At 48.4% G+C, this 20,997-nt stretch overlaps 2 protein-coding genes across 3 annotated transcripts in view; one reads left to right on the top strand and one right to left on the bottom strand.

The window, feature by feature from the left end:
* The window catches only part of LOC311426333 (ubiquitin-conjugating enzyme E2 R2-like), a 97,884-nt gene extending 87,648 nt beyond the window's left edge, over window positions 1–10,236 (top strand). Inside the window, exons 3-5 of the mRNA XM_084502779.1 lie at window positions 747–844; window positions 7,807–7,941; window positions 9,281–10,236. Coding sequence (XP_084358905.1) covers window positions 747–844; window positions 7,807–7,941; window positions 9,281–9,500 — 453 coding nt within the window. The 3' untranslated portion in view covers window positions 9,501–10,236. The remainder of the gene's footprint in view (window positions 1–746; window positions 845–7,806; window positions 7,942–9,280) is intronic.
* Window positions 10,237–13,116: 2,880 nt separating this feature from the next.
* LOC311426262 (ubiquitin-associated protein 2-like) overlaps window positions 13,117–20,997 on the bottom strand; it is a 120,115-nt gene continuing 112,234 nt past the window's right edge. For both annotated transcript variants that reach the window (XM_084502494.1, XM_084502495.1), the window contains exons 22-28: window positions 20,351–20,429; window positions 18,680–18,894; window positions 17,807–17,906; window positions 17,616–17,723; window positions 16,108–16,175; window positions 14,905–15,096; window positions 13,117–14,283 (exon numbers count right to left, since the gene is read on the bottom strand). In XM_084502494.1, coding sequence (XP_084358620.1) covers window positions 14,188–14,283; window positions 14,905–15,096; window positions 16,108–16,175; window positions 17,616–17,723; window positions 17,807–17,906; window positions 18,680–18,894; window positions 20,351–20,429 — 858 coding nt within the window. In that variant the 3' untranslated portion in view covers window positions 13,117–14,187. The remainder of the gene's footprint in view (window positions 14,284–14,904; window positions 15,097–16,107; window positions 16,176–17,615; window positions 17,724–17,806; window positions 17,907–18,679; window positions 18,895–20,350; window positions 20,430–20,997) is intronic.

Genomic DNA, 20,997 nt, shown 5'->3' with positions numbered 1-20,997 from the left:
AAAAATCCCTCAACAGTTTATAAATGGTACGCATTATGAAACTTTGAATGTATATTCAGGCTATAACGCTGGTGAGCAAAACACAGCTTGAGGATTATGTAGCTGTATGGCTTCCATATGCTGCCAAAATATTCTTTCTCTTGCATGCTGGGAGGGAGGGATTCTGTGAAACCTTCAGGGAGCATCTCCTGCTTTTTCACCTGATATTTCAAACAGCTATGTCTTTGGGGAGCAGCCTCAGCCTGCCTTGCACCATCTGTTCAACCTCTGCGCATCCCAGGAGAAGCACTGTTTTGATACCTGAGCTAGGATAGAGTGCTAAATCCCTGAATGTAAAGATTCTTGTAGCTAACTCAGTTACCACTGGGGAAGAAAAAAATTAACCCTACTTTAGGTCTCACGTGACTAAAGTTTATCTCTATCACAATGGCAGTATGTGCTGTCTAGAGACTGATTTAGTTTTACGTGACTTTACCAACTGTTGTTGGTTGCTTTGCTACATTCTCTAAACTACATTATCTAAAATATCTTGGCCTGAGATTGTTTTATTTCAATTTGCAGACTAAGGGAAGGTTTTGAACATATTAATATGGCAGACCTAGGAAGGATTGAGAACTGTTTTCAGTTCTTGCACATTTTTTCATATCAACAAGGCAAAACTGCTCAAACATAGCCAGAGATGGAATTGAGTCTTCAGACCTTTACCTTGAGCCAGGCTGTTCTCAACTTTGCTTTCTGTCTTTCAGAACGGAGATGTATGTATTTCAATTCTTCACCCACCTGTAGATGACCCGCAAAGTGGAGAGTTGCCATCTGAGAGGTGGAATCCTACCCAAAACGTCAGGTAACAGTGTGAACCAGTGGTGTACAAAGCTGACCTCAGAGGCCTGTCATCTCTCCTAGACTAAAGCCTGCGTTGGGAAAAGGTTTGGAAGGGAATTAAAGACTTTAGGGGGTTTTAGAGCTTGAATCAGGTAGGAATGGGATTCACCAAGCTGTCTGAAGATACTGGGGGTGTACTCTGTCCTGATGCTGGGTTAATGATGTAAAGCCGTCTGCCATATTCACAGGTTTACATGTTCTTAAAGCGATCTCAAACATTTTAACCTTTCCCAAGGCATGTTATTCAAACTCTTCTAAGATACCAACTAGTAGAAAAGGACATCTCTGAGTATTCAGGCCCCGTAGGATTAAAATTATGCATAGTGCTACCTGCAGTTTGCCTCCTAATACTTGTCCCTATCTCCTGTCCTGTAGTGTGGTGTCTTGAGCAGTTAGCTAGGTAGTTCTTTTGCTGCCAAAACCAAACAATCACTAAGTACCAGCAGCATTCAAGGCTAGTATGTCCATTTTTGAAACATCAACTGGATTTCATTCTAATTTCAAGACACTACCAATAAAGCTACCAATAAAGAACTCACAGAACAAACACCAAATGGCAGATCAGTGACCCATGCAGCAGGAGTGACATAGGGAAATAATATAATAATAAATAATATTTTAAACTGTGTACTGCTGAGCTACGTTGCATTGTCCCTCTGCTCACATGGCTATTAACCATATCAAATGTATGAAAAAACAGTACATCTCCTCCAGTTGTTAGGACTAGATGTCAAGCAAGTTAAACAGAGTTTAGAAGCAGCTTAAGGCATTAATTACTTAGATCACACTCACATTCTGACTATTTCATTATATGCAGCACTGAAAGCTCGATGTAAAACTCATCTTGCCAGTTCTGGTTGCTGCTTTTCCTTACCACAATGTGATTTTTGGTGCTTACTCTCTTAGAATGTTTTGGGCTTAGGGGTGATGTCTGACGAGAAAACATTCCTTGGATGTGTTGGCAAGTGGCAACAAAACTTGTCCTTAAATATTAGCCCACTGCCTGTTGGGCTGAGTGCCTCATACAAATGCTTCCTGCTGGGGTCCCATCTGGCTTTGCAAAGCTCCAGAGTTTGTCAGATTGAAGGCAGCAGGACTGGAGGTGCATGAGGGGAGCACAGTTCTAATGAGCTGCATGTGTAGCCTCCTCAGTTACTGAATTTTGTAAATCCTGCTGAGTATTGGCAATTCACTGCAGCTGCCCACGGCTAAGTGTCTGCAGGGTGGGATATCATTCAGCTTGGAGAGCACCTGTGCTTCCACCTCTAAAGGTGTCAACCATATTTGTTTTTATTTTTTTAACATGGACTTCCCTGTCACTTGGAGCAAGATGAGTTAGCCACAAGTAAGTATGGCAAACATCCAGCATTCCTGTGAAGGAATGCAGCTATGATCTGTGTGGCAGAGAATGCTGCTTATCCTTGTGTCCCCAGGGCCATAAAGCTGAGGAAGTGGTGGCAGGTCTTAGGAGCTGAGGGTCTTTGATCATTTTGGCTACCCTTCTACATATCTCCCCTGGCTCCACTATATACTTTGAGGTGTTCAATATTCAGCAGGTACACTCAGCACAATATTTGAGATGCTGCTACATCCATACCTTGTGAAGAGAGGTGATGCCTGGCCTCACTGCTGCTTTGCTTCCTGAGGATGCTGACTTTTGTTGGCTCTTTCAGCTGCCAACAGTGCATTGAGTTGCTTGACAACTATTCATATCTAACATTTGACTTCAGCTAAATGGTAAACCTTTTACTTGATATCAGAGAATAAAAATGTGCTAAGACAAATCCACACTTACCTCTAAACCTCTGAAAATGGCTTTGAGAAGATACAATGTGGATAGCAGCTGGAACAAAAAAAAAATCTTTCAGTAAGGTATGTAACAGGATGCACTGGTTGGGACTCCCAACCAGTCTATGTGATATCTGCTTGGGTTTAGATGATGAAATTCACCTGTTTCTGAGCCTTCTATCAATTCATGAATACAAAAAGGCACTTAACAGAGCTGATTCCTTGAGCTTCTACTGGCTTCTCTCCTCTGATGATAAAGGGATCTGGAGGGACTTGCTCTGATGAAGACAATGGCACTGTAAACATTGAAAGTAGTGTGACAGCTGATAGGGAGCAGCTGACAAGGTAACTGTTCCCAGAATGAGGAGGGAAGGATGCACAAAAGCACAAGGCAGGCTTGAAATCCCTGCTCTTCATGCAAACAGCTTGAATATAGTGTGGCCTGAATGAGAAACAGATCCCCAAGAACATTGCAGAAGGTCAGTCTGTATCTAGGATGGTGCAGTTTGCATCTGGTGCTGAGGGTGTTTTCAGTACCCATGAGTCACTTGTCAGTGGTGTTGGGTCCCATGCACTGGGATCCCTTCTTGTTAGTGTACCTTGTGTACCCACAATAGTAGAGTTTGAGTCAAAGCAGTGTACAGTTCCAGAGGTACCAAAATTCCCGGAGCTGATGTAACACCCTGTCGTGGTTCCGCTCGAGTGGGCAGCCGAGCTCCACCACAGCCGCTCTCTCACTCCCCCTCCTCAAAGAGGAATGGGGAGAAAATATGTGAAAAGGGCTCAAGGGTTGAGATAAGGATGAGAAAATTGTAACGGGCAAAACAGACTCAGCATAAGAAGATAGTAAGATTTATTGCTCATTACTAACAAGCTAGAGCAGTGAGAAACAAAGGAAAGAAACCAAAAGCACCTTCCCCCCCCCATCCACCCTCTTCCACCTCCTCCCCCCGAGCGGCGCAGGGGAACGGGGGAATGGGGGTTATGGTCAGTCTACAGCACTTCTTCTCTGCCGCTCCTTCTCGGTCACTCTCGTCCCCTGTGCTGTGGGATCCCACCCACGGGATGCAGTCCTTGATGAACTGATCCGGCATGGGGTTCCCACAGGCAGCAGCTCTTCCAGAACTGCTCCAGATATGGGTCCGTACCACAGGGTCCATCCCTCAGGAGAAAACTGCTCCAACCTGGCTCCCCTACGGGCAGCAGCTCCTGCCAGGTCACCTGCTCCTGCGTGGTCTCCTCTCCACGGGCTACAGGTCCGGCCCGGAATCTGCTCCGGCAGGGGTCTTCCACAGGCGGCAGCCTCCGTCGGTGCAGGGCCACCTGCTCCACCGTGGTCTCCTCCACGGGCTGCAGCATGGAACCCTGCTCCACCGTGGTACTCCATGGGCTGCAGGGGGACATCCTGCTTCACCATGGTCCTCACCACAGGCCGCAGGGGACTTCTGCTCCAGCGCCTGGAGCACCTCTCCCCCTCCTTCTCCACTGACCTTGGCACCTGCAAGGCTGTTTCTCACTCCCTTCACTCTCCCGGCTGCTGTGTGGCGCAGCGTTTTTTTCCCTGTCTTAAATATGCTCTCACAGAGGCGCAAAACAACATCGCTTATTGGCTCAGCTCTGGAAAACAATGGGGCCCTTCCCAAACATGGGGCAGCTTCTAGATCCTTCTCACAGAAGCCACCCCTATGGCCCCCTGCTACCAAAACCTTGCCACGTAAACCCACTACACACCCTAGCTGGGGGTGAGCAGCACAGTCTCACAACTCATGGCCACTGGCCTTGGTGGTGTGCTTAAGTGGCTTTGCACTGACTTTGGAGCCTGGGGCACTGCAGTAGAAATCTGCCCTTTCTCACTTTGTTTGAAGTAAGATGGGTAGAGCAGATGCTAAATCCAGCTACTAATTCTTGTCCTGGGCCTTCCCCAGGTTTTGCTTGCTCTAATCACTTAACTTCCTGTCTTCATAGCCTGGCTGGGAAGAACCAAAGGCCTTTGAATAAATCGTTGAGATGAAGTGGAAGACGGGCACTCTCCTGCCCATCATTCCAGTCTGGCCAAGCAGTTTTTTCCAGAGCTGTCATTCTCTTCCTACTGAATTATGTCCTTTGGAAAGCAAATTGTAGAAGGCTCTCTTGATAGCCATGCTGAGCAGGCTGGCCAGACATAAGTGTTTTGTTTCAAAATTTTCAAGAAGCTAAGCATCCAAATGACCAAGCGTTTCCTGGCACTGTATCCCAGTTAAATGCACAGTTAGATGTGCTTAGCATATACTGCTCTGAGTGCACCTCTAAATCAATGTGAGTACAGAGGGGGCCCTAGGCTCCTTTAATCAATTCTGCAGGGCAGTTGTTGCGTACAGCTGTATTCCAGGACCTATTACTTGCCTTTGGTCTTTCCTTCAATTTCCATTGAAAGCTTTTGCCAGTGGAAGAACCTCAGGAGGGTGAAGATGTGGTAGCTGCAGCCAGGTTGCTGCATGTGTAGAGCTGCCTGACGTGACTTGCTGCTGAGTTTTGTGCTTGTTGTGGCAGTGTGAGTGCCAAGGGGCTGAAGCTCTGGAGTGCAGAGAGTTGTAGGAAATGCAGGAGAAGGGGCTGGGTGAGATGTGGTGGTAGCCCTCACTGAATGCTTGAGGAGAAGTGTACCTAGCTAGCTTGCTGCTGTTGCTAGAAACCCAGGAAAGCTGTTCATCTGCAGGGTTTATGTGCCTGGTTCATGCTGGTTTTGCTGAGGATTCAGTAGCTGAATCCTGCTGGTGCTTGGCAGTTTGCCTGGATATTGGGAAACATCTATGTTGTCCTTCATTGCCACACGTGCTGCTGCAGCCCCAGAGGTGCATGGGCTGAAGAGAGGATATATCTGGCCACAGCTCCAACCTCTGGACTTCCAGTTGGGCAGGGGCAGCAGCACAACCCTATCAGCAGGCCTCGGGTTGCTGCGGTCCTCCTCGTTCTGCAGGGGGACATGCAAAGAGCCCATCTTGCTGCTAGGGAGCTGCATGTCACCAGGAGCAGGCTCACCAAGCATGTTTCCAACCCTGTACCATCCCCAGGAGGTGTGGATGAGCTGAGTTGGTCTGAGCTGAGCTCTGCTGGTCACTGCTGTCACAAGGACGTGAACAGAAGTGGTGGGCCAGGTGCCAGAGTGCACTCGGCTCTGTGTTCCCTCCCCACACTTGTTTTCTTTTCTAGTTAGAATACAAGCTCTGGCTTCAGATAGCAAAGGAAAGGCCTCTGCAGCTCAGTCTGTGGGAACCCCTGGGCAAGGCAGCTGGAGCACTCTCTGGGCTGTACTTAATTGGTGCAAAACCACTTCCAAGTCAGAAGTGTTCCCCATCCCAGCCTGGAGAGGTGCTGGGACCGCTTTAATAGCTTTTTGTGCTAGAGAGCTTCTCCCCGCTAGATTTTCTAGAGCACATTGCTCTCTGTAGTCAGGTCCTTGAGGTTTGTACTGTATCACCTTCCCCACACTGCCAGACATGGTCTGAAGTTATCCATCATTTATCAGCAGTCCTGGGACCGGGGGAGGTCCCAGTTGACTGGCGGCTAGCAAACGTGATGCCCATCTACAAGAAGGGCTGGAGGGCAGACCCGGGCAACTACAGGCCTGTCAGTTTGACCTCAGTACCAGGGAAGCTCATGGAGCAGATCCTCTTGAGAGTCATCACGCAGCACTTGCAGGGCAAGCAGGCGATCAGGCCCAGTCAGCATGGGTTTATGAAAGGCAGATCCTGCTTGACGAACCTGATCTCCTTCTATGACAAAGTGACGCGCTGGGTGGATGAGGGAAAGGCTGTGGATGTGGTCTACCTTGACTTCAGCAAGGCTTTTGACACCGTCTTCCACAGCATTCTCCTCAAGAAACTGGCTGCTCGTGGCTTGGACTGGCATATGCTTTGTTGGGTTAGAAACTGGCTGGATAGCCAGGCCCAAAGAGTCATGGTAAATGGAGTCAAGTCCAGTTGGAGGCCAGTCACTAGTGGCGTTCCCCAGAGCTCGGTGCTGGGGCCGGTCCTCTTTAATATCTTCATCGATGATCTGGACGAGGGCATTGAGTGCACCCTCAGTAAGTTTGCAGATGACACCAAGCTATGCGCGTGTCGATCTGCTTGATGGTAGGAAGGCTCTGCAGGAGGATCTGGATAGGCTGCACCGATGGGCTGAGGTCAACTGCATGAAGTTTAACAAGGCCAAGTGCCGGGTCCTGCACCTGGGGCGCAATAACCCCAAGCAGAGCTACAGGCTGGGAGATGAGTGGTTGGAGAGCTGCCAGGCAGAGAAGGACCTGGGAGTGATGGTTGATAGTTGGCTGAATATGAGCCAGCAGTGTGCTCAGGTGGCCAAAAAGGCCAACGGCATCCTGGCTTGCATAAGAAACAGTGTGGCCAGCAGGGCTAGGGAGGTGATCGTCCCCCTGTACTCGGCTCTGGTGAGGCCGCACCTCGAGTACTGTGTTCAGTTTTGGGCCCCTCGCTACAAGAAGGACATCGAGGTGCTTGAGCGAGTCCAGAGAAGGGCGACGAAGCTGGTGAGGGGCCTGGAGAACAAGTCCTACGAGGAGTGGCTGAGGGAGCTGGGCTTGTTTAGTCTGGAGAAAAGGAGGCTCAGGGGCGACCTTATTGCTCTTTACAGATACCTTAAAGGAGGCTGTAGCGAGGTGGGGGTTGGTCTATTCTCCCACGTGCCTGGTGACAGGACGAGGGGGAATGGGCTTAAGTTGCGCCAGGGGAGTTTTAGGCTGGATGTTAGGAAGAACTTCTTTACCGAAAGGGTTTTTAGACATTGGAACAGGCTGCCCAGGGAAGTGGTGGAGTCACCATCCCTGGAAGTCTTTAAAAGACGTTTAGATGTAGAGCTTAGGGATATGGTTTAGTGGGGACTGTTAGTGTTAGGTCAGAGGTTGGACTCGATGATCTTGAGGTCTCTTCCAACCTAGAAATTCTGTGATTCTGTGAGGTTCATAAATACCTGCTTTCACTCTAGCTCTTGGTCAGTTGTGCTTAGCTTAGGTTTGACTTTAAACAATGCATTCTGATGCTTTTCTGATACCTCGCCTGGGAAAAAAAAAAAAAAGCTGTCAGCATTCATGACCCATGAATGCTTTAGCCCTGACCCTGCTATTGTGGTTACCTTTTTCAGGACTATCTTACTCAGTGTAATTTCTCTGCTTAATGAGCCCAACACATTCTCTCCTGCCAATGTGGATGCATCAGTCATGTTCAGGAAATGGAGGGACAGTAAAGGAAAAGACAAGGAGTATGCTGAAATCATAAGGTAAGTTTTGTTCTGTGTGAGGCTGTGCTACCAGCCTCCTGCTCCGAATCCTGCAAAACAGACTGATTGCAGAACTTGCTGAAACCAGATTTTCACTCTGATTGCTTCTTTAGAAATGAATTCTACAGTTTTATTCCAAGTCCAGGTTTCTGGTCTCTAGATTTTTCAGCACAGAATTGGTGCAGACTTCTGGAGCAGAAGTACCAGGCTGATCTGTCTTTGAATTGTTCTTTTTTCAGACTAATCTGGCATGATGCTCCGCAAAACCTATTGGCTGCTAGTAAATCCCACTTGAAGTCCCCACTTGCCTTTGAGTACTGCTTGCATTGCTTAGGATGTGATTCAAACTGACTGCATCCTACTAATTCCATGCTTAATGCACTCATGAATCATATTCTTGTCCCTCCAATTTGAAGGAATATCAGCAAGATTTGGCAAGTGTTTGCAAAGCTTGGGGTTTGGTTAGCTGGGAGCACTGTTCAGTCTTGACTGTCCCTTGCTTGGAAGCTCATGGTTCATCAGGTGCTGTTGGAAGATTATATGAACTTGAGCCAGGGTGGCTTGGAACCACAAATGAGCAGCCCCTACCGTAGAGTGGCTGCTGTCTCGCTTGGCAAAATACCAACTACATCTGCATTGACTCAGCTAGCTGGGCATGCAGAGCAGAGCCGTGGTTGGACCTGAGCGGGGTGGTTGCTGGCCTGAGCTGGGTGAAGAGCCTTGCTGGAGGTTACCTTTGTCCCCGGCAGCTCCTCTGGCTTCAGCAGAGCTGGCCTTGTTCCAAAACAGAGCAGGAGGCAGCTTGCAGCCCACCCTGGGGTGTTGGGGAGTGCTTGTGTCCTGCCAGCCCTGGGCAGCAGTGGGGTTACAGCTCTGCCTGCTCCCCTGGGGGAGCCGAGCGGTGCCAGATACCCGTGGGAATGCCAGGTTGGGGCATGTTGGGCTGGTCTTTGGTGGTGGGGGAGGCTTCAGATACCACCCCTGAAACCGTGATGGTAAGTTGCCATGGGAAATCCCTGAACAGCTCTTCTACAGCGGGCCAGTTAATGTAAAGAACCTTGCTCTGAGCCCTGGCAGGCTGCTCGTGCAGGGCCCAGTGCAATAACCAACTTCATATGTCGCTGGAAGTGTGGATGCTGCAAACAAACTTGGAGTACTCCCAAACCCAGGGCTATGGGAACTAAATCTGTTGCTGGTGCTGCTTGTGGTGCTTCAGCCAGACACGGGCGGTGGCTGAAACAGCTCCCTGGGCCCTGGGCTGCCAGGAGAGCAGGGCCGGGAGGTGGAGAGCTGCACCAGTGTGCAGCCCCAGTCACGCTGCTCTGTCCTCCTCCCGCAGGAAACAGGTTTTGGCTACCAAAGCCGAGGCAGAGAAGGATGGTGTGAAGGTCCCCACTACGCTGGCAGAGTACTGCATCAAAACTAAAGTGCCTTCCACTGACAACAGTTCGGATTTGCTTTACGACGACTTGTATGATGATGACATTGATGACGAAGATGAGGAGGAGGAGGACGCTGAGTGTTATGATGATGATGATTCTGGCAATGAGGAGTCGTGACCTGCTCCCTCTATGCCCTTGTACTGCCCTGCTGACTCAGGCCAGAAGGGAGCAGCGGTAACCTAGCAGCAGTCCAGCAAAAAAAGTGTGTGTGTGGGGGGGGGGGGGGGGGATCAAAAACCTATTGTCTCCTTCTGTCTCCTGTTGTATGGATCTGTTTGCTCCTTTTTTATGGATCTCTTAGAGACCCTCAACAGAATGTCTGAATTCTTGCATTCTTAACCCTTTCATCACTGTATTATGATTTCTTTTTTTAAAAAGAAATTCCCCTTTTCACTTCTCTATGAAATGCTCACAGCGAAACAGGGTTGCTCGCGTTTAGGTTCTTGAATTCAATACAGTCTTGCATTGAGATGTTTAATGTATTTAAAGCTAGACCAAACCCATTGGAAGCTGGGTTTTGGGGAGCTCAAGTGCTGCGCTTACTGGGAAGAAAAAAAATCTACACAAATTGCCAAGGTTTAGCTGCTCCATTTACAATAATAGCATGTGTACATTCATTTAGCCTTGTGGTGGTGGCTTTTCCTTTTTAAGGTATGGGGCGGAGAGTGTAAAGCTAGTGTGTGTTGAGCTTGATGGGATGTTACTGAAAGGTACAGTATTCCTTTTCAGCCTGCTCAAGTTAGGAAATAGCTGGCCCCTGGAGCCCCAGCGGGCACAATCAGCTTTGTCTCTGAAAAGGCTTGTGATATGAACCCTAAAATAAACACTTAACACTTCACGTCTGTACAACTCAGTCCTGGGTTGCTATTTATTTTTTTTCCAGGATAAATTGGGGTTGAAACAGTCCAGATTAGCTATACTGCTGCGACCTGCTGCCAGCTGCCCCTCTCCAGGAGCGCAGATGTGTCCTGCTGCCCCTGTGGCCACCTGTTGTGGCCAGCACTCATCCCAAACTAGTCGCTGGCGTGGGGAAAGACCTATGGCCTCCTGCCCCAGTGCTTGCTAGCAGTGCATGTGCTTCCTGTGCCCTCAATCCAGTGCTGGCTGAGCCTTTTTTCTCTTGCTTGTGTAGATCATGTGTGGGTAAGTACAGCCCTGCTGCAGCCATGGGCACCAGGGTGGGGTGGTGGTCATGGCAGGGGCCAGAATTGAAGCAGGGATACCGGGCTCTCCCCCTTCCTCCCTAGCAGCCCCAGGGGTGCAGTGAAAAACCCTATGGGGCTTGCCAAGCTTCTCAGCAGCATGCTTCAGCTGGTGCACCTGCATGTTCTTGGGAGCTCATGGCAGAGCTTGTAGCCCTCCCCTGTGGGCAGGGACATCCTGCATGCTCAGTTCTGCAGAACTCTTCCTCAGCACCCTGACCCCTTTGCAATGTGCTCTTTTTGTTTGGCTGTGGTGCAGCAGCCTGAATTCACCTTTAGGATGGGATCGTGAGCAGCAGCCAGCCCTGCCTTCACCTGCTGAGCGCTGGGGCTGCTAGCCCTGTGGGGTCAGACCCTCCCCTCCCAGTGGTACAGAGGCAGTTACCCTGATGAGAGCTGCTGCTGCGGGTGCTTACTTATGCCCCCACCATGTATCGCAGGGGTTTTTCATGGTATGGCACCAGCTGCAGGGGGAGTCAAGAGCAAACTAAGGGGAGAGGTGGTTGTGGGCATGGGGATGTGGTCCCCGCAGCACAGTGGCTCTCCCAGAGTGAGTGGAGAGGGGGAGGATGTCTGCCAGCACCTGGGTTCCTCAAAGGTGGGCTCTGCCCCCACATCCCTCCCTGCTGGGGAGACAAAAGGCAGTTGTGGTGGTGGCACCTCGTCCATTAGTGCTCCCTGAGTGTCCTGCTTGTATGGTAGCAGGACTGCAGGACCTCTCCTGCCCTTTGCCAGCCATGGGGTTTAGCGAGGCTGCTGCCCATCCGCCCCTTCCCATGAACTCAGTGCCACTGCCCCGGCCATGGTGGGCCCAGGGCTACCCCAGGCCCCTGCTCGTCATGTCTTGCAGGGAAAGCAGCCGGCAGCTTACAGTGTGGAATAGGAAGTGGTGCAACGAGGGCCCTGCTGATGACCTGGTTTGAAATGAGGATACTGCATCTTTCAGAATTGCCCGTGTACTTTTGACTGTTTTCACTGTGTGTATCAGTCAGTCCAGTGACTTGCATCTTACAACACCAAGCTTGAAAAATATATTATCATGACTCTTCCGTTACCCTTTTTTTAAAAGGGAAAAAAGTGACCTATTTTGACAATGTCTACTACTAGACTAATTTCTCTTCCCTACTGTCCCTTGCAGTGTCATTGTTTGTTGACTTGCTGGGTTCCTTTTTCTGAGATGCAAACTGAAGTTTGAGTTTTTTGAAACTATTTAAAAGCTTGAGGAAAAATGTTTACCTGATCTGTGTATTCTGTTTTTTCTTAACCCCCTCGCACCTCTCTCAGCCACTATTAGCACTTACATTTGCAACTACAGCCTCCTTCAAATGCAGTTTTCAACCATTGTCAAACGAGCAGGGTACACTAGATTTCTTAGTAGTTTTCTTAGCTAATATCCCATGTTGTCTTTTTTTTCTTCACTATAATTTACCAGAAAGAATTAACTGATGGTTTTTTTTTTTTTTTGTGTTGTCCTCTCCTTCAGTAGTTATATTTTGTCTTTTCTGCACATCTGTCTCCTAATAAAAAATAAAAAATGAAAATATCCCTGTACTGTAATGGAGCTGTTTTATTTGCCTGTGTTGTTTAAAGTTCTGAATAACAGCTCCTGAGATGTTTTGTGATGCTTTCTACTGTCATGCAGTGCTGTAGATACAGGTAAGCATACAAGAAAACTAGTGCCACCCATACAGCTAGAGGATGGAAGTTTTGCACCTCGGGGCTGTGGAAAAACAGTAATGTAAAGGGGACAAGCATGGGCCAGTGCTGGAAGGTAGTGGGGTGAGCACAGCTGCAACCCCCCCCCCCCCAGCATGTTTGCAGCAGGTGGCAGTGGGGAGGCTGCCTGCTGCTAGAGGGCTGCCGTTGTAAAGCCTGGGGCAGGCAAAAGGCCTCCAGTGCAGTTCTTGGCATGCTGCTTCAAGTATGTGAAGGGCTGGGTATGCATACTGACTGCTTCCAACACAACATAAGGGGGTGCTTCCAGACCGGGCAGCTGGCAAAAGTGTGGCAGATTTAAGGTAGAAAACCTGGTTATCACCCTTAAAAGTATTTTCTTTCCTTGTCTTCAACCATCAACAGGGCAGTAGTGCAAAAAAAGCTCAGTGGCCAAAGATGGCTTCACAGTTACTGCCTCCGCTGCTGCCACAACCAGTGCCAGGCCCTGAAGGGACAAGCTAGAGGCAGCTCTCCCTCAGGAGCCCCTAGCCCTAACCTTCCTCTTGGTGTGCACATGCAGCAGATGGTCTGCCTGCCTGGCAAAGCTGTGCCCCCTCCTTAGGCATCGTGGCTGCTGCTGCAGGGACCAGGAGAGAGCACTACAACCAAGGACACCATAGGCAGACAGCAGAGGTTGGAGCTCCTGCACCAGCCCTGCATCCTCTCCCTGCTGCAGTGAGGATTACTCACTCACCCTTGCCTTGTTATTCAGTGCCTCCCCAGCTGAGCTTTGCTCCAGTTGCTGCAGGAACAGGGGGAAAGGAACAGGCAAAACTGATCCTAGAGCCTTTGAAAATGCAGACAAACACCAGTGATAAGCTCAGACCTTTATTAGATGGAAGAAGGGCTAAAACAAAATAAAACTCCTAAAACATTCACTGCACTGGTGCAGGACAAGGAGGACCAGGAGCTGCCTCCCTGGTCTTTGTTTTTTTTTAAAAAAGGGGGAAGGGACAGGTGAGGTTTCCATCGGTCAGCTCTGGTGATCCTGGGCAGGGTGGCTCAGGGCAAAAAAGAGGTAAGAGACACAGCTTATACTTTTATTTAAACCACTATATTATATATATATTTGCCTCTAATGATGCAAAAGGGAGTTCCAGGACACATTGAGCCATCTGAAGTCTCTTGCTTGAGAAACAAAACCAAAACAGAAGTGTTGTTGTTTTTTTTTCCCCCCATTATTATTTATTTAAAAATTGGAAAATAAAAAGGTGAGGCTGCAGCTCAGGGCCACAGTGACCAAACTGCCCATGAGTTCATCTTCCACAGCAGGAGGACAGGGGGAAGACTAAAGAAAAGGAAAAGACCACAAAACATTTTTTTCCCTTTTTTTTTTTTTTTTTTTCCTTTAAAGTAACAGCTATACTGGGGGTGGAGGCAGAAATTAAACCAACAGGACATATTGATTCCTTTTTTTTGTTTGTTTGTTTTTTTTTGGGGGGGGCAGGCATCCTTATTTGCCTGAATTTAGAACTGCATTAAATAAATGGGCTCCAGCTCCAATAAAAATGACGCAGTTTGCCTTTGACAGAGGTATAAAGCCCATAGAGCTTAAAAAAGGAAGGATGCCCTGGTGCAGATGGGAAATTAATAATTAGTTTTCCTACAAAGAAAATAAAATGGGCTGCAAGATGCAGAAAAAACACATTTAGGCTCTATTACATTTACAGATACATACATAAATATATTACAACAGCAACTCAAAGAGGAAGCGGGTGAGTCGCACAGAGGATGCAGTTCTCCCCACACAGACATTTGGCTGAGGAGTTACTTCTCCTAATAATTCCAGAAATGGGCTTCAGCTTCTTTTCTCTTCTTTTTTTTTTTTTTTTTTTCCCCTCCTCTCTCCTCTCCTTTCATTCTCTCCCCCCTCCCCAGTTTTGGTTTTAGTTTGTCCAGTATGGAGAAGTGCCATAGGCGGTTTTGGTAGCCTGAGACTTTTGCTGCATGGTGCTGGGCTGGTTGCGCTGACCAGATCCACCCTAGAAATCAGAACAGGAGGAGACATCAGCATCAGAGGCAGGAGGCCACAAGGAGAACAGCAGGGCTGTGGGAAGCAGAGAAGCATTCTCAAGGTGAACAGAGACTGCACCAGCAGGATGTCAAGTGTTCAGAAGGAGCAGTTACTACCTATTTCTGGACTCCAAAGCAGAATGCTTTTTTTTCAGGGAACATTTACAGTGAGGAAAAGAAACGCACCAGTTGGTGAAATCAAATCAGAAACTGGAGCTGACACGCAAGGGGAAGCTTGTTTTTTTTTTGTTGTTGTGTTGTTTTGTTTTTGTTTTGTTTTGTTTTTTGTTTGTTTGTTTTTCCCAGTCACAGTGCAAATGCTCGTGTCCAGGGAACAAACTGCACCAGCTGCCTCAACCTTCCACCCCCTGCACCCCTCTGTGTCCACATTGCAACAGCCTTTTCCAAACAGGACTCGGCCTTCAGCCCTCCCAGGCTAGTAAACAGCATCTAGTCTGCTAGCCTGCAACCCTGCCAGGCCACATTCCCAGCAAGCAAAGCAAAACAAAACCAAAATAAAACCAAAATCCCACACTGGGAGGTAAGTGGGAGCAACATGCGCTTTGCAAAAGCTGCAGGGGCTGACTCACCTGCCCATCTTGTTGAAGATGGTGATGCAGCATCTGGGAATGAGGCTGCTGATGTGCAGGCACGATGTGGAGAAAAGGGGCTGGAGCATAACCTGGGGCAGCACCAGGGTTCAAGGGCCCAGTAGATCCGAGAGCAGAGGGCAGGCTGAAAGGAGGCGGTGTGCCAGCGTGGAATCCCTGCTTGTCAAACGTCTGCACAGGAGGCAACGGGGACAGCATCAGAGACCGGCAGGAACAGCCCCACAGTGACCAAACAAGAACAAGAGTGGCCTGAACACAGATCCCTGCACCTCTCATCAACCCTGTGAGCAAGCCAAGTCAGGCCAAATACCTGTGGGCACTTCAGATTGAGTTCAACTCCTCACCTGTATTTCTGCACTGATGCCCAAAACTTAATTTTATTTCCATGGCTACTGTGTTCCTTTTTTTTCCCCCGACCTCTTTTTGCTTAGTGGGACATAGGGTGGCAGCAGCTGCCTGAAATCAGTCTATCAGACCTCTCAGGGGCTCAGGCTGAATTATTTGACCTACTCAAGGCATCCCAACAAAAATGCAGGAAGAAATTGCACTAAGGTTTGGCTCCCCCAACCAAAGCTCTGCCCCTAACACTACACACATATCCAAGATCTGCTGTCCTACTCCTGGGCACGAAGCACAGACTGATGCACACTGGGTCTGACTGCCCTGACAGAGGGTGCAAGGATGGGGAAAGGAGCTGGCTGTAACTCCACTGCACAGCTCATCGAGCACTTTCTGCTCTCCCTGGGAACCTGTATGCAGAGCAAGAGCCAAAGGTGGAGCAGAGTGGTGCTGGCACCCATGGGAGAGACCCTCAGGTACAGGGGTGGGCACTGCTGGCTCATGTCTCTGAAAAAAGCTAACATCCTCTTCACTCGTCTGCTTTAGAGGCAATTTTGATTATGTTTATTTGCACCCACAGCATGAGTGAGACAGCATGTGACAGTGCAGGGAGCTCTGCGTCTGTGCCAGCAGCTTTGGCCAGGAGTGGACATGGCAGAGGCAGCAGGACAGAAAGCAAGACTCCTCTCCAGCTAGCAGAGCCAGCATAATAAATGCCAAAGCCTGCTGACCCCAAGCCCAAGCTGCCTGGGAACTGTCCCCAGCTGCCAGGGCTCTGGCACAGTCCCACCAAACCACCCATAATCAGGGAGCCACCAGGGTAGAGGGTCCAGTGTTCCTCACCTGAGTCTTGTTATAGACTGAGCCACTGATATCAGGCACACCTGTGTTACTTGAGGTCACAGAAACACCTGGAAAACAAAAAGGCACTGAAAACAAGAAAGCCAAGCAGCACCCTATGTGTGCTTTGCTCCTGGTACCTCAGTGGGGGCACCTGAAACCACTGCCTCACATGCCCTCCTGCTTGGTGCTCTCAGACTAACAGCACCCCGGCCAGGAGCAGGAGCTCAGCTCCCTGCTGCAGAGCAGGCAACCAGCTGGGGACAAATCACCCATGTCCACTGCACACAGATTACGGCTGGGATTCAAATGCACTTCAGCGTAGCCAGCTGCTGCCCAGTGAACACTTTTAGCTTGCAGAAAGCCAGCTTTCCCCCAGGATTAGGGATGCATTTGGCTCTATCACAGCATTCAAGAGCTTTCCAGTAGTGTGCTGAGCAATGAGCCTCAGCAGCTGATACATGCTTATGCCCTTGTCCTTTCGCATCATGCAGAAGGATGAGGCCTGCCCTGCTCCTCCACCCCTACAGAATTAGCATCACTGGCTCAGGCTGGCTTCCACCTGGATCAGCTAGTGCCACAAATGGCTCAGGAACAGCCACTTACCAGCAAGGGGACTCTCAAATTGGCCACTCATTTGTAGGTTTACAAGGACAGGATCCGATCACTTGGATCGGATTACAAGCAGTGGTTCCTGTGGCCACTGAATCAGACGCCTGGACTTGGTGGGTTTGCACTACTCTAAGGCTGTACCCTTCCTAGGAGATTTTACCCTTCCTAGGAGATCTCTCCTTTTTGCAGGCCACAGAGGAGAGCACGATCAGCTCCTGCTTGAAGATTGATGTACTGACTAGTCCAGGGGGTGTTTCAAACGCACAACAAGTGCTTGGTATTTGCTTAAGCCCAAGGATGAACTAGTTAGTGCTAAGCAGTTTGGTATACATTTCTCAGGTCTAACCAGCACGTGCAGAATAAAGCTTTCACATGAGCCATGTACATTCCTTAGCCTTTATGGTCACAGAGGACCTGTAGGCATGAAACAATGCAATGAGTTACAGAGCATGGGGACAGCAGCTGAAACAGCCCCAAGATACGTGAACTGTCTGGCTTGCTCTGAATGTACGGCTATCTCAGGAATCTACCAGGCTCAAAATCCAGTCAGTGTTTGGCAGAGGACCATTTTGGCAGTAGCATCCCACTACTTCGAGACCATTTACTCTTCACCAAAGCCAACTCTGACAGGGAAAACAGCTCACTATTTCTCCCATGTGTAATTGAGGACAAAACTGCGCATCAGCCACACAAACCCTTATGCGATGTTCAGCCGTTAGGTTTAGAGGGAACACTTGGACCATTAAAAAAATGCATTTTGTAATACGGGAGATGGAGAAACAGCTTGGATGTCGACCCTGTTTACAGCTGGCTTCTGTGTTGACTGCACAGCACTGGCAATGCTGGGAGTTTGCCCTGCTGAATCCCACTCAGGAGTAACCTCAAGTCTCATGTGTTACCTTTCCCAGGTCCAGTGCCAGCAGATTTGTTTTGTGCTTGAGATGACCCACTGTAGCCTCCTTTGCCGAAATCTCCAGCTGCCGTTCCCTGCGTTAAGTCATCATAGCCTGCCAGTGTGTACAAGACAAGGTGTTACAGGGTGCAAGCAGCTCTGCAGACGCTCCAGTGAAAAGCGCAGTGACGAGCGTACCTGCTCCATAGCCGTGCTGCCCGTAGCCACTTGCCTGCTGGAAAGGAGTGGACGCGGTGTTCAGATTGACTCCATGCTGCTTAGCAGATGCCGGAGGTACCTGGACAAAGGAGGAAGGATAACAAAAGCTGCTGTTAGCTGGGGAGCAGCGCACAAAAAGCAAGCTCCCTCTGCCATCTAGTGGGGAAGGCACCTCCAGCTCACATGGGAAATAAATTGGAGCCAGGAGCACTGGAATCACAGGGGAGGTGGCACTCACTGCTGGAGCAGCTCTGTGCAAGCCACATGTTTTCTGCTAGAGCTGCCCTTTCCCATGGCCTTTCTTCCCATTGCAATGCAACCACATCTCAAGCTGCCTTTTATTTCATATGTGCAATGAAATTGACTGCAAAAATCAAGTTTTTTGCCTTAAACCAAAACCAAGCAACCACAGCGCTCTCCAGAATCAAACAAAACCAGCTCCTGCCAGAGGTTGTTTCATAAAACGTAGTCCCTACAGTACTCTAAAATAGACTTATCTACCCTTCTGGCCTGGAGCATCACCTCTTTCCAAATAACTTCCTCCTGAGACTACCAGTGCTGCTCTACAGCTTCTTGAGGTCTCCATTTGACTCTGCAGAAGCTCCTAAGGGTTTTCAGGAACACTATAAACCCATGAGCTGCAGCTGTCTACTATTTACAGTAACCTGTGCCTATGAGTTCTGGCCTTTCGAGTTTCCTCTTGTGGAAGGGACAAGCAGGTATTTTCTCATCCTTGCACAACTTTTTTAGAGATCCTTTGCAGGATGGGGAAGATGTAGGCCAGATTTTGGTGGAGAGAGCAAAACCAGGTAAGTACGAAGCAAGGGTTACAGTTGAAGCCAACACACTTACAAACATGGTTGGCCCGTACTGGAATGCGCTGGGTATGCCTGGCATCCCAGCGTAGTAAGGGAGCCCGGTGTAGCTGTACCCCGGTGGCAGGGTCGGGTTGAGGAAGGGCTGCTGAGTCGTGTGGTGAGTCTGCGTCTGGTTCTGCTGCGGCTGGGCTAGCGTGGTAGTTGGAGCAGGGGAGGCAGAATCCCCGCGGCCAAATTTTGTTACGTCACCTGAGAAGGAAAAGACTGATCAGAAAGGGATGAAAGCTTCTCCACAAGGATCCTCTGAGTACACAAACTAACAAAGAGCACACCCTACACTTGAAAGGCTGCAGGTTTTCATGGGAAGAACTCTCACGGTCTCTATTCCTGATGGCCACAGGGACATGGCCTGTTTGTGGCACAGAGCTCTGTGCCATGGCTAATCCATTGATAGAATGGAGACACGGATACTTACCCATCTCATGCACACCAAGGAGATTCATTACTATCAGATCATTGCAATAAAATATGCTAAAAGCAGAACTATGGTAAATAGCCAAAGTGCAAATGGTTGTTGGGTTAAAACATGACTCTCCTGGAGGTTAAACTGATTAGCCAAGCTTCATGGGCTGAGAGCAAGTTAAGATTTACAGGCAGTGTTGGGCATGTTTTTGTCAATGTTCATTTATGAAGCATGACTAGTTAGATGTCCGGTTCCTCACACCACCAAAGTTCTGGAGACAGTAGCTGAAGGCCAGGAAAGCAAGGCTTGCATCGTGGACCACCTTATTGAAGAAGTAGGAAGGGAAATTGGTTATTAACCCAAAATCAACTCCCAAGAGAAGTGACTACGAAGCAGAAAACTCCAAAACACTTGCATTTTTCTGACAGCCTACAGAGCAGCATGTTCATATGTTGCTGTTTGTTTTTTTTTAAACAAGATGACACATCATATCTCATTCCTGACCAGTACTCCTCTTTGTTGGTTGCCAAGAAGAGTGACAACATTCAATAACTGCGTTATAGGAATCATAATACCTATGGCTACAGTTTTAAGCTGTAATCAGATGGCAGTGGAAGAAAAGCTCTTGCTGAATATGCTGTACAGCATTAATATCATCTTTGCACATTGATAACTGAAGAACAAGAATGAGGAAGAGCTTCTTAGACCACATGCTTTTGGGAGCGAAGTCCATTAGATTTGAGGAGGGCAGGGGAGAACCTGCTAGAGGCAGCTCCTGGTGGCAACATACAAGTGCTAAAATAGCAATAACCAAGCACAGGTTGCAGCTGAAAGGGTTCTAAAAGGGTCTATTCCAGTGCCAAAAAAAGGAAAGCCAGCCAGCTGAATTTCAAGGAAAAGACCAAATAAACTATCAGGTATCTTCCAAGCACCTGTATGTGCTTGGGAAAGGCACTAGATGACACTGGCATTTACGTTTTTAAAAATTTTGCACTTGCTCTCAAAGACTATCCAACTTTATCCCAGAAGAGGTCATGTATGAATTCCCAATTAAAACCATGAATAAAAATCCATGTCAAAATTGAGAGGGAGAAGCTTGTTTTTATTTACTTATTTTCAGATTGGTGGATTTAAATTGCCTACAGAAGGGAAAAATGACTGCTTCGTCAGCAACAGCAGGATGACCTGCATTTAGAAACCAACACATGTCACTTATTGTCCTTGTCTTTAAATAGCACTCACCTGAGTATGGGTTGTTAGCAAGGCTCCCATCTCTGCCTGTCAAGGTTGCAGGAGCAGGGAATGTAATTCCGTAGTAATCCTTAAACAAAGGTGACATCATTTATTAATAGTTGAAACCATAACAGAGCTGAGTAGCTCTTACACACCCTGCTTTATAAAAATAAGAATTTTAAAAGCACGGAATAAGGGAAGCTATAAGGTCAGTTTCTGCCCAAGCTTAAAACAGAACTAAAGATTTACCAGGATCCTCAATTTCACACTAAACCTACTCTATGGACACTTAATATCGTCTGCAGTCACTGTATCTCTTAATGGCAGCTTCTGCTTAGCCTGCTGATACATCTAAGGGCAGAGAGGAAGGTCACTTCTTGCTGAGCATCCACCTCTGCTCAAAGGCAATGACTAAAAGCTCTTCTCTCCCAACCCTCAGCTTAGAGCTGTCATCTTCCAGTAAGACCACACCTGGAAGAACAGACCCTGCAGGGTGCCAAAGACTTGAAGTCAGGCCAGGACCATAAAAATAACGGGGATGTAGTCTAAAGGTCTTATACAATGCCCTGTTCTCTAAAAGTAAAAAAAAAAACAAACAAACAAAAAAAACAACTAGAAAAAGAACAAACTTGAAAGAAAATTGGAGCAAAATGTTG

This window comes from Aythya ferina (assembly GCF_964211825.1).
Source record: "Aythya ferina genome assembly, chromosome: W".
NCBI lineage: Eukaryota > Metazoa > Chordata > Aves > Anseriformes > Anatidae > Aythya > Aythya ferina.
The sequence above is the reverse complement of the archived record's forward strand: the minus strand, read 5'-3'. Positions and strand labels throughout refer to the sequence as shown.